Below are 11,297 nucleotides of genomic sequence, written 5' to 3'. Positions count from 1 at the left end.
GAGATTAAATTAGAGACATCCAGAGGTCCCTTCCCACTCATGTGGTTCTGCTTGGAAGCTGGTGGTGTTAGCATGTGAGGAGCTTCTTCAGCTGACAGCCACTAGCCTGTCACCAGCCATGAATCATTTAGTTGTTGAACTTTCTACCCAATTTCACTTTCCCGGTGCCCCTTCTTGGGAAGGATGCTCTATTTTTTGTATTACTTTAGACAGGTTTAGTGCTAAGATATTTCTTTAGATATTTTTTAAGCAAGGTGGCCTCTGGCTGCAATTAGTGTCCAGTTGGAGGAACTGGCAGTATTATATAGTCACGCTAAAGCAAATCATTCTACCACATGACATTATTACCTTGATCTGAAAATTTCCCCGAGCTGCAATTTGTCACTAATATTGCTTCCAGCTAAACTTATCCATACAAAAAAAAAAAAAAAAGGAGTTAATAGAGCTGCAGTTCTGTAGTTGCCATCACCATTTTTTGGGGGATGAGTTATTACTTAGTACATTTTACTGACCAAGCTTATAGAGTTCTTGGACCTTGAAAAATGATGCAGTGGTTTATCACGGACTCTATAAATTGTTGGCCCATGTAGCAGCAATATCTTAGTCTCCTACACCACAACAAAGGAAGGTATCTCTGAAATGCAGTAGATACATACTGCACTGATACAAACACTTGGTTGTGATTGCCAGTGGCAGAACTGATAGAATGATACTGAGCTTCTCTGCTGCTTTTGTGCCTTAGCTTGTTTTATGCTGTACTTAACATAATTTGAATGCTGTGACAGTGGCAATGACAGTGATATACTATAATATAATTCCACCTGAGACAATGCAGCTGGAATTAATAAGCTGGAGAGACACGGCTGAGGTGCTTTGTCATCAGTTGGTATTTGATTCTTTTTTTGGTGGAAATACTAGCAAACCTGGTGGTGAGAGCAAGCTGCCCCTGCTCAGGTGATGCTTTGAGCCAGCACAGGGGGGACAGGCAGGCTCTGTGGTCCCATATAGTGCTACAGAAAATGGTTGTTCCAGCATAATATCAGGTGTCTGTAAGCTGAATGATGAAATTCCCACTTATCAGCAGAGGCTGGTGTGATGTGAGAGGTGTGTCTTGTATCCACATTCATATCAAAATACCTTAGTCATACTGCCTCTTAACTTCCCATGGTAGGAGACTTCCTGGTGAGAGTGGCTTACTTCCTGACAGTCTCTGGTGATGGAGTCTGAAAGGGTCTCATTGGTCCAGCCTAGTAGATCTTAGCTGGGGTATTGCGCCCTGAAGGAACAAACTAAATATCAGGAAAAAAGGTTCAGGTGAGGAGCTTTAAAACTCGTAACTCATCTCTTGAACTGTGCCTCGAAGCTAACAGTAGCCACTGGAGAGTGCAGAGCATCTTAGCTTGTGGAGTCTTTACTGTTGTTTTCATCCAGAAGAGAAATCAGTTATCAGCTTCTAACAGAAAAGGGTCCTCAGGCTTGTCACTCTTCTCGTGTGCCAAAATACAGCTATTGATGTAGGCTGATCCTGAAGTGCCCCAGAGCTGTGATGATCTCGTGATCCCTCTCTGGGACCTCTGTTGTTCTGCATCCACCTCTGCATTAAAAAGATACTTAACCCATGCAGAAAGCCAAGCAAGACAAGAGCACTGCATTCTCCAGCCTCATGCTTGTTACAGAAGCAAAGTACAGTTAAATTCATATATTGCAATGGCTTTGATCACAGCTGTTGCTGGAAAGCTAAACTGAACTGAACTCTTTCTCTGGAGGCAAGAATGCAGCTCAGATCAGGAGGGGACTTTTTTTATAGCCTTGTAAAATTAAACTTGGTGTGCAATTGGCCCATAATGTTAACTCGGCTTTACTGGCAGGTATTTTTGTTTTTTTTTAAATAGCCAAGGAAATAGAGTTATAAAATCAGCTGTTACTCATGCTTTGCAAGAGGTTTTGGATTTGTGGTTTTTAAATGTTAGTTGCTTAATTTAAAGGACTGTGAAAGAGACTAGCAAGAGAAATGAATTGACATGAAAGACTGTAGCAGACTTTAAAACAGTAGTTTCTCTAGTCAATAACATGTATTTTTAAAGTGTGTGAAGATACCTGCATGCAGGATAGTCTGCAGTGTCTTGTCAAAGGAGTGCTAGGCTGGGAGAAGCTGTATTCATATCAACTTGGCAAACTTAGACTAATCCACATATCTAATAAATTTTTTAATGAATTGTTTATCTAACATGAACATCTGTGATAATTCTGTGTGCTGTTGGGGCTCTGATGGTGGAAGCCATTCTTTTTCTTTTTCTGTCTTTGGGTGAAAGCTCAATTTTATTTTTAACATTTTTATTTGTTGGTGCTTAGAGGTTAGGTTGCTGTTGCTGTGGATGCTGTACAAGCCAGCCATGATGAGATACATCTGATGGTGTCCTGGGAGTGCAGGTGAAGCTGTGCAGCTCTGTCCTTGGTTATCTGTCCCTTGAAGCAGAACTGGGGAAGTCTGAATGTTGCTGCTCCTCCAGTCCTAGGTTAAGGACCACATGGTCCTGACAGGCCTATAAGCGATGGAGGTGGCAGGTACTTGTGGGAAGGTCTGTGTCAGGACACACATGGAGCACAAGCACAAAAAACACATGGCACATGCACACATGGAAATGCTCCTCCTGTAATTAGCACTTCTTCTTGGTGTAGTAACACCCCATGTGGATACACAGAATCCAGGATGTTGGAACTGTTCAGAACTGTAGCATTGACTCTGAATTCAGAACAGTTTAAGAAGTAAATTAGAAATTGCTTGTTCTTGTTGATTTCTCTGTGTTTCTTGGTCTGTTAAAAATATAGGAAAACGGGCAAGTCTAGGGGGGGATAAAGGGAAAAATTAGTATGGATAATGCTTTGTTCTGTGTACAGAAACAGTCTGAATAAAAGGAGAAGAATAATGGTGGTTTTTTGACATCAGCTACATGGGGCTTCTGGTTGGCAGTATGATAACAACAGCTGTCAGGCAGCACTGTGATACAATTTGATGCTTTTATTTGAAATTCTATGGTTGAGATTTCCCTAAAGTAAATTGTGATTTTTGGTATCTATTGGATGTGCTTTAACTGAGCTAAAGGTACTTCATGCTGCCTGAAAATTTGGCTCTTCAGGGATGCCAGGTTAGGCCCCCAAAATCAGTGGTACCTTAGGGGAAGAAAATGTGTACCTTTTCCATTCTCATATGTCTTGATCTTGGCTGTTGAAGTATAAAACTTTCACTTCAGTCTCTCTTTTTTTATATAATTTTTTATTTAATTTTAATTTATTTTTTATTTTCTTGCTGTTTTAATATGTCCCATTTCCAAAGGGAAAATTCCAAGCAGTCCATTCATTGACCTGGTCTTCTGCAAATGAATGGCATTAGTACATTCCAGTTCATTGCCTATCAATGTGAAAGCAGCAGTACAATTATTATCTGCCAAATGCCTCATTTTTGTTTGTTTTAAATTCCATTTTCTTTCAGTTGCATTTTGAACAGCTGTTTTCTGAATCCCTTCACAAGTAGCAATTATGTTTTATAATGATGATCTTTGTCACTTAAGTTTTTAACTAGTGGTTTGATTTCCTGATCTCAGCAATGTAAACTGAGATGGCTCAATTGAGGTTCGAGCTGTGGTGGTATAAAACTGGTGTTGGTGAGTGGAAAAGTCACATATTTTGGTTTAGGTGTTGGAGATTTTGCACATATCCAAGCATCTGGAATTAGACTCCTCCACCCAAAGCTGCTGTGTTTTATGTGTTTGGTCTTCTGCAAAAGATCCAAGTCCTGCTTTCCCTTGCAGCCTACACCACAAAACCCCAACATTACAATTCCAGAAGAGATGGTGCTCAGCAGCACAGAAACACCTGCATCTGGAGCCACGGAGGGCCTTTCCTCATCCCTGGTTTCAGTCAAGGTCTCTCTGGACTCCAGAGCTGGTGGCAGGAGAAGTTCTTACCCACTTCTGTCATCCAGGAGCCTTTCAGATCAGCTGCCTCATGATGGTTGGACTGTAGTGTTTCTTCTGTTCTATCTCAGCCCTCAGTGATATTTCACAGACCAAGAAATGACTTGAGTAGATCTTTATTTGCCTTGTGGCTAGAGGCTGCTTATTGTTCTGTTGGGTTTTGCTCTTCAGCTGCTTGTATTTCACACTACTCCAGTGTGACTTTCTAGTTTTCAGGCCTATTTATTTTTGCTTTAGCCTTCAAGGCTAAAGCAATGGCAATGTCTTAAACCAGCTTTGCTTCTGGAAAAATCACAATGTGGAACTGAATCTTGGAGCACCGACTGTGTCCACCTACAGTGTTGTTTTTTCATCCCAGCCTGAGATGTTGTGACATGAAGATTTTCTCTGGTTTTTGGTGAAGGAGTCTCAAAATGTTGCCCTGCTAAAGTGCAGTTTGGGCAGTGTGTGCTGTTTAAAACCAAATGTCATCCACCTCACAACCTGTCTGCTGGGAGGCTCTCATTTTTCAAGGTTTGCTTGTTTTTTAGTAAGGGAGTTTTGTTGTTGGTAGACGTGAAATTGTGTTGAGCTTGTTTGTTTCATCTCATGCTTGGTTAGGTCTCTAAAGCCTTAATCCCAGTTATGGTTTACTTTTGGTAATGTAAACTGTGTAACTTCCATGAATGTTTACCCCTTTGCATTTTTTTGGAGTGAACTTCTCCATTTCTCTCCTGTAGTTGTTACATATTCAGATTCCCAAAATTCACATTGAATAAAGCCATTTCCTAATAAACAAAATTATGAAATAGTCTTGATAGTTTTCCCATGTAAGGTTTCATACTAAGCCAGCCCTGTCTCAAGCCTTGAGTAATACTCCAGAGATGTTGGCAGTGGAGTGAGGTTTGCAGTGTTCAGGAGTCCAATGCACGTTTTCTATCTACAGACATACATGACTAGGTGATGAATCAGCAGTATTTTGTCTCTGAGCCAAGGAACATAATTTATTGCTGAAAGACCATTTTTTGTCTGTCTGACAATAAAATGATTTTCTGAACATTTAGGCAGAGCAATTTTTGATTAAAAATACTTTTGCCAGTGATATGGTACTTGAATTATGATCTGTGGGCATCGGAGATTAAATACATGTTGTGGGGAGCTCTCTGGAACTGAGCCTGTGAAAAGGGTGCATTATGCTGCAAATTATTAAATATTGATTTCTCTAACAGTCTACAGGCATCAATGAATCTTGTAATATGCTACTAAATAATATGAGATTAACATCTCAACAGAAAAAGTAATTACAAATGTGTTTGAATAACATACAAGGTAGGTTTGTGGATACCAAAGGAGATTCAACTTTGGCCTCTTGAGTATCACAGAATGGGTAAGGTGGGAAGTGACCACTGGCGGCCATTTAGTCCAACCTCCCTACTCAAGGACAGTCCCCTAGGGCACAGTTACTCAGGATTGTGTCTAGATGGCTTTTGAATGTCTCCAAGGAAGTATCCAAAACCACCTAGGAGATCTTATCATCTAGGACTTTTGCAGCCAAAGTTCCCAAAGCTTCCTGAGGTCTGTGATCCACAATGGATGCTGGATGTTTGGCTTTGGAGATCACAGCCACCTGCCAGAGGAAGTGAGGCATGTTCTTTACAGAGCTGGCATTCTTCTGCATCACTCTGAGGTTTCCTGGCAGCAGGCTCTGAGGCAGCTCAGTTAAGCACAGTTTACCCTCTATAGTGAAGCTGTTGCTTGCACCAGGGATGGTTTCTTTACAATGGTTTGAAGAAGTTGTTACTGCAAAGTGTTTGCTCTCAGCATTCATTATGGAATTACTTCACAGAGATTAGCAATTTGAATTTGTCATTGCTTTTTCTCTCAGTGTAAATATTTTAGAGCAGTAACTTCCTCCAGAAGAATGAAGGAAATGGATTTTGTTGTCTTAATTTTATGTAGAGGGAAATACAATTTTCACGCGTTGTTCTTAAGCATCACTTAGATATCCACGTGAGGCACATTTTTAACTTGCTGCTTCACTTTGTTCATGAGACAAAATTTATGCTCTTCTACAGACATTAGTCTTTAAATTTCATTAGGAGGCATGACAACATCTGGGGCCTTAGGTCATTGGAAATGAGCAGACAGCTTTAGTTACAGCTTGAAAATTTGTTTTACATTTTGTGAGGTTTATGTAGCAGCAGAAGTGGAACTACTCATCACATACATGTGGACTGTGGTTGGTACTAAACGAACAACAAAAGGTTCTGTATTTGGGGAAAATGCAGAGGTACAATTTGGGCTTTGGTTTCCACTGTTGCAAAGACAGCTGAAATCCCAGCTCTGGGCTGACTGCAGTGAGTGACCAAGAAAATGTGTATCATTGACCTCCAAGTCACAAAAAGCATAGCTTAGTTAAAGAACAAGAAATGCTGGTGAGAAGCTTGAGTTACAGGATGAGGCTGGGGGAAAGAAGCTGCCTGATAGAGACGTTAATTCCTAAATCCAGGTGTGTCTGAGTGAAAGCCTGTCACCTCTGGGGCAAGTGGAGCCTGTCCTTGTGACCAAATTCAAGGCATACAATCCATTGTCCCTCCCCAACTTTGAATGTTTATTTGTTTTTATGATTTTTGCTGAGGTATCTCAAGGATATTCGTAGTACATTAGGTTTTATTGTGTTCTGCTTTATTCTTTGTGCTGCAATAACATCAAAGTCTTGCAAGGCCCATATAAAGGTTGGCAGAGGATATTGGCATTTAGGAACAGTGCCTAAAGTCCCTCAGGGTGGAAACTCAAATGTTGGCTATTGCAGGCTTGCCTAATACTGCCACAGTGTGTTTCAGCTAGGCTGGAAACTGTCCTCCTGGGGTGAGTGGTTTAGTCATCCCATCACTGATTTAAGGCTGAACTAGCACACAGTTGCTGGCCTGGTATTTCCAAGGGTTGTAATACCCTACTGAAAGGTGAGTATACCATAAGTAGGTGAGTCAGATGAATGCTTTCAAATGAGCTCTTCATGTTTTGTATAACTAATAAAGCAGTTAAAAAAAAAAAAAAGGCAGCAAAAAACACAAAATGCAAATGATCCTGAAAGGCTTGAGATTGGGAGACTGCTCAGAAAGCTTTGATTGTTGTTAAGGTCAGTTAACTCCAAGAGATCATTTACAGGTTTGATGAAGTTTCAGAACCACATCCTTTCAGTTGTGTTCTGAAACCAAGTGGCATATGGTGCTTCCAACATTCAGCATCTTCTCTAGTGAGACTAAAGATGATGACTGCGTTTCTCCTAAGATGTTTTTTTTTGAAGGCTCGAATGAAAAGCTCTTCATTCCAACCTTCAGCCCTCTTTAGCTGTAACAAGACATGTTCATGCTGCAATCACACGCAGCTCGTGACCACATTACAAAGCTACTTTAAAATCAAGTAACTTAGCTGTTGCCTGAATATTTAATCAACTTCTTGGCTGGCTTTTATTGCCAGTATCAGATTCCATAATGTGATGTATTTGTACTGTAGATATACCTATAAAAAAAAGGAGAAAAGGAGACAGAAACCCATTCTTCCACCTTTCATATCCCAGCTGAGTTTGAAACTAGCAGAGTCATTAAGCCTAGTGCCAAGTGTCAGATGTGTGAACAAATGTGTAATGATTACATTTTGGATCCAGCAGTGTTTTAGAGCAAACTGCTTAAAATTCCAGCAGTTACTCTTGCAAAGTGTTTTCCTGTCTTTAGTTCCTTTGTCTTAAAGTTATAGCTGCAGAATAAAATTGCAAAGTCAACTCATGCTTTGCAGCTACTTAAATTACTGGTGTAGTAAGTAACTAAGCTAACCAAAGCTAGCAGAAGATAGTTGTCTGGATAAGGTGAGTTTAACTGGTACTGATCTGATTCTTATCATTTTTCTTTATGCTGTATACTTTTTGTGGGCTTCTTAAAAAGTTGCCTTTGGTGTGTCAGGTTGGTGTTAACGTTTATTTCAAATATATGTACAGGACCAAAACTGTTTAAACTGCTAAGCTCTGATTTGTGCCTAATTTGTTCATCTTATCATTCTTTCCAAGAACTTTTGTTTTAATGATAGATATTTAGTCTTGGAATATCTCCTTCTCCATATACATGTGTGTACATGTGTGTTACCTATATATTAGTGAAAACATTATCATTTGTGTGGCTGGAATGTAAGCTCTCTCCTTTGGGTGAAAGGGTAAAGGGAGGGATTCCTCATGCAGCAGAGCAGAAAATTTATAAAACACATAACATTTTCAGAGCAACTTGCATGCAATTTTGGAGTGAATGGATAGATGGGAAAAAATGCTTTTGGGGAAACACAGTTTATTTTGGTAGTCAGGAAGCACAGAAGATTTGAAGATGGTCCTGCACCTAGGCCTTAATATATGAGAACTGTGGGTCTTTGATCCCTCAAAACAATGTGAAAACTCACATTTATTTAGAGAAAAGCTGCTGCTGATTTTACAGTTGAGGTGATGAATAAATCCAGTGATGCTGGGAAAAGTGTTCCACATCACATTTCTGTAGCTGGCTTTACAATGGCCTTGTAAAGCAACTCAGTATTGTCCCGTGTACAACTCACTCTTTTTGTCCTTCAGACCAGACACATTTCATTTAGTTCTCAATTGACCAATGTTACCTGATTTTCTTTCCTTTCTTTTCCTTTCTTCTAGCTGTTGCAGCTTCTGGAGTCTGAAACGATGCAACTAGAAGCCTTTCTGGAGTGGAAGCAACTGGAACCAGTTTACTGGCAGTGGATGGTAATGAATCAACCTGATTTTGAAGGGTGCAGCTTTCTTAACTCTAACATAGCTGACTGAAGTAGGTCCCTTCCCACAAAAGGACCTTTTCCACATAAATGTTGCAAACCAACTGTCCAACAGCACTGAGAAAAAAGCTTTTGGTAAAGTAAGGAATGTTTTCTTAGTTCTCCTTCATCCCTGTTTTCTTCAGTAAGACTCACCAGCTAAGCTGAGGAATTGCAGGGCAGAATGGCAGAATTTCATATAGTTAACACAAATGAAAAGGTCTGATCTTCATCTTTTTAATGGTTTTTAAACATAGCAATTGCACATTTTTTTTAAAATTAAATGGCTTTTCAGAAGAGAGCCTCTAAGCTTTATTGCAGTCTTGAGAACAACTAAATTTGCAAGCAGCTGATATTGAAAACAACTTCATTTTTCCCAGCCAAATAGTGTGTTGACATTGCTGATTTCCCCTTGAACTGTGTTGAATGATCATAAGAAAATCAATAAGCCTTTCTCGGTGCATCTTATGATTTCTCAAGTGAGTGCAAACGATGCCATCCATCTCACTTCTCTCTACAACTTTTGCCCATTCACTGTTGCTGAAAATAATTCTTTAGAGTACCACATTAGCTGTACGAGTTTACAAAATTTGGAGAATCAGTGAACTGACTGCTAATTGCCCAAATGCCTTCTTCTACACTAAAAGCAAGGCGAAGGGCAATGTAAAATTACCCCACTTGTCTCGAAGGGTACTTCCAATTGCCATTAATTCTCTAATGGTTTTTTCTTTACATGTCTATCCTTTTATGGCTTTTTGGAAAGCATCAGCACTAGCATAGGCCTGGCTCCCCATAGGCAAAATATAACTGCAAGTGCTGTGGCATTTCTGTGTATCCACTAAAACATTTGCCTTTGACATGTTTAACAATGTGGGGAGTGTTAAGGTCCTTCCTGGTGTTAAGTCCAGCTCCTGGCCTTGGTTAGGACAACCCCAAGAATCACACTGTATGCCTGAGACCATTGCCCAAACTACTACTTTAAAATTCTGTCATTTAATGAATTTCAAATCAAAATAGAAACAAAAAAGCCACCAAACCCTCAACAAACCCATTTGTTATCCTGTCAATGTCCCCACCATGTCTGTGTTCTCATGAGCTGGGCCTTGGGTCAGCATGAGCTGCTGCTCCCAGTGCTGCTTGGTGCCAATTTGCAGTGCTGATGCTGGCTGAGAAAGGAGGGGTTTTTTTGCTGTTCTTAGCTGTCTTATGAAGTTTTTTCTTGTATGGGCCTAAAAATCTCTTGCTGTGAATTAAGCCAGACTTTTTAACCTACCTTCAGGGCAAAGAGAGAAAGAGGGGAAAAAATAAAATAAATTCCCATTCTCTTTATAGCAATCTTTTATATAAGTGAAGGCTGTTAGCATGTCACTGGCTTCCCAGTCTCTGTTTCTAGGCTAAGCAAAAGTTTTGATGTCATTGTCTCCTTGCAGGCCATCCAAACTTGTGATGGTTGTTGCTTCTCTCATGTGGGACTTTCCCTCTCATTTGTCCCTGTTTAACTTCAGGTGCCTCACCTGTATGTCAGTATTGCAGTCAGTGCTCTTCTATCATGGAGACTTGTGTTTATACTTGCTAACATGGTACTTGACTTTAACAGTGTGACACTGGTGACTTCTGGCTTTCTGTCATCTCATCCAGCAGTGTTGCTGCTGAGCCAGTAATTATGCACTTGGTTTTTCCTTGCCTGCATGTAGACCATGCTGCTCAACTGCTGAATTTCCTCTCAGTGTTTTTAAATTACTTCTTCAATTACTAGAGATAATTTTGAATTCAAGTTATGTCCTTAGAAGAGATTATGACCTCTCCTATTTAATGTCTTCTTGATAACAGTATGGAAATAAATATTTAATACTCTGTGAATGAGCCTGGGTCCTTTAATTATGCTGTGCTACTCTGGCTTGAAAACTGTGTGTTTCTACATATTCTGTGCACCAGAGTGTATAGGGATGTGCGTTTCAAGGACTCTGCAGTTACTTGGGGGGTATTTTTGAGTATTTGAAATAACACTTGCTGTATGAGAAGGCAGTTGCAGAATTAATTACTGAGCCAGCTAGGCAGCCATGGTCAAACAGAGCTGACAGCTCCTGACCAGCCTGGAGCACAGATCTCTTGGGATTCCTCATGGAGCTTTCAATGGGCACAAGTGATCCCATGGGTGTTTCAGCTTACTGTGCTACATAGCAGGTGGGGCTGTCCTGAGTGTACCTCCTTCCTGGTCATCACTTTGTTGCCAAAGGCCATGGAAGTGCATCCAGCCTTAGAGTATGAGAGGATGGAGCATAACTGGAGCTGCTGCAGTGCTGATCACCTCTGTCTCTTGAGTGTTACTTTATGCTTTAGTGTAGTGGAGAGTAGCTGACTGTGCAGTGCTTTCTAAAATAAGCTAGGTTAGCAACATAAGTTTTCTGTTAACTTGGAAATATGTAAAAGTGAACTGAAGGGGTTCTCTCTTAAAATAACTCTAAAATGGTGGAACAACTGTATATTGAGATGGCAGCGGTGTGAATTCCTAGTTACGAATTACCA

At 40.3% G+C, this 11,297-nt stretch overlaps 1 protein-coding gene across 1 annotated transcript in view; it reads left to right on the top strand.

Moving 5' to 3' along the window:
- The window catches only part of LOC103798924 (chromosome unknown open reading frame, human C14orf80), a gene marked incomplete at its 5' end in the record, with an annotated part of 69,670 nt that overhangs the window by 36,966 nt on the left and 21,407 nt on the right, over positions 1-11,297 (top strand). Inside the window, one exon of the mRNA XM_009071211.1 lies at positions 8,638-8,724. Coding sequence (XP_009069459.1) covers positions 8,638-8,724 — 87 coding nt within the window. The remainder of the gene's footprint in view (positions 1-8,637; positions 8,725-11,297) is intronic.

The sequence above is a fragment of the Acanthisitta chloris genome, unplaced genomic scaffold (assembly GCF_000695815.1).
Source record: "Acanthisitta chloris isolate BGI_N310 unplaced genomic scaffold, ASM69581v1 scaffold4743, whole genome shotgun sequence".
Lineage (NCBI taxonomy): Eukaryota > Metazoa > Chordata > Aves > Passeriformes > Acanthisittidae > Acanthisitta > Acanthisitta chloris.
This window is presented reverse-complemented; position numbering and strand designations above follow the sequence as displayed.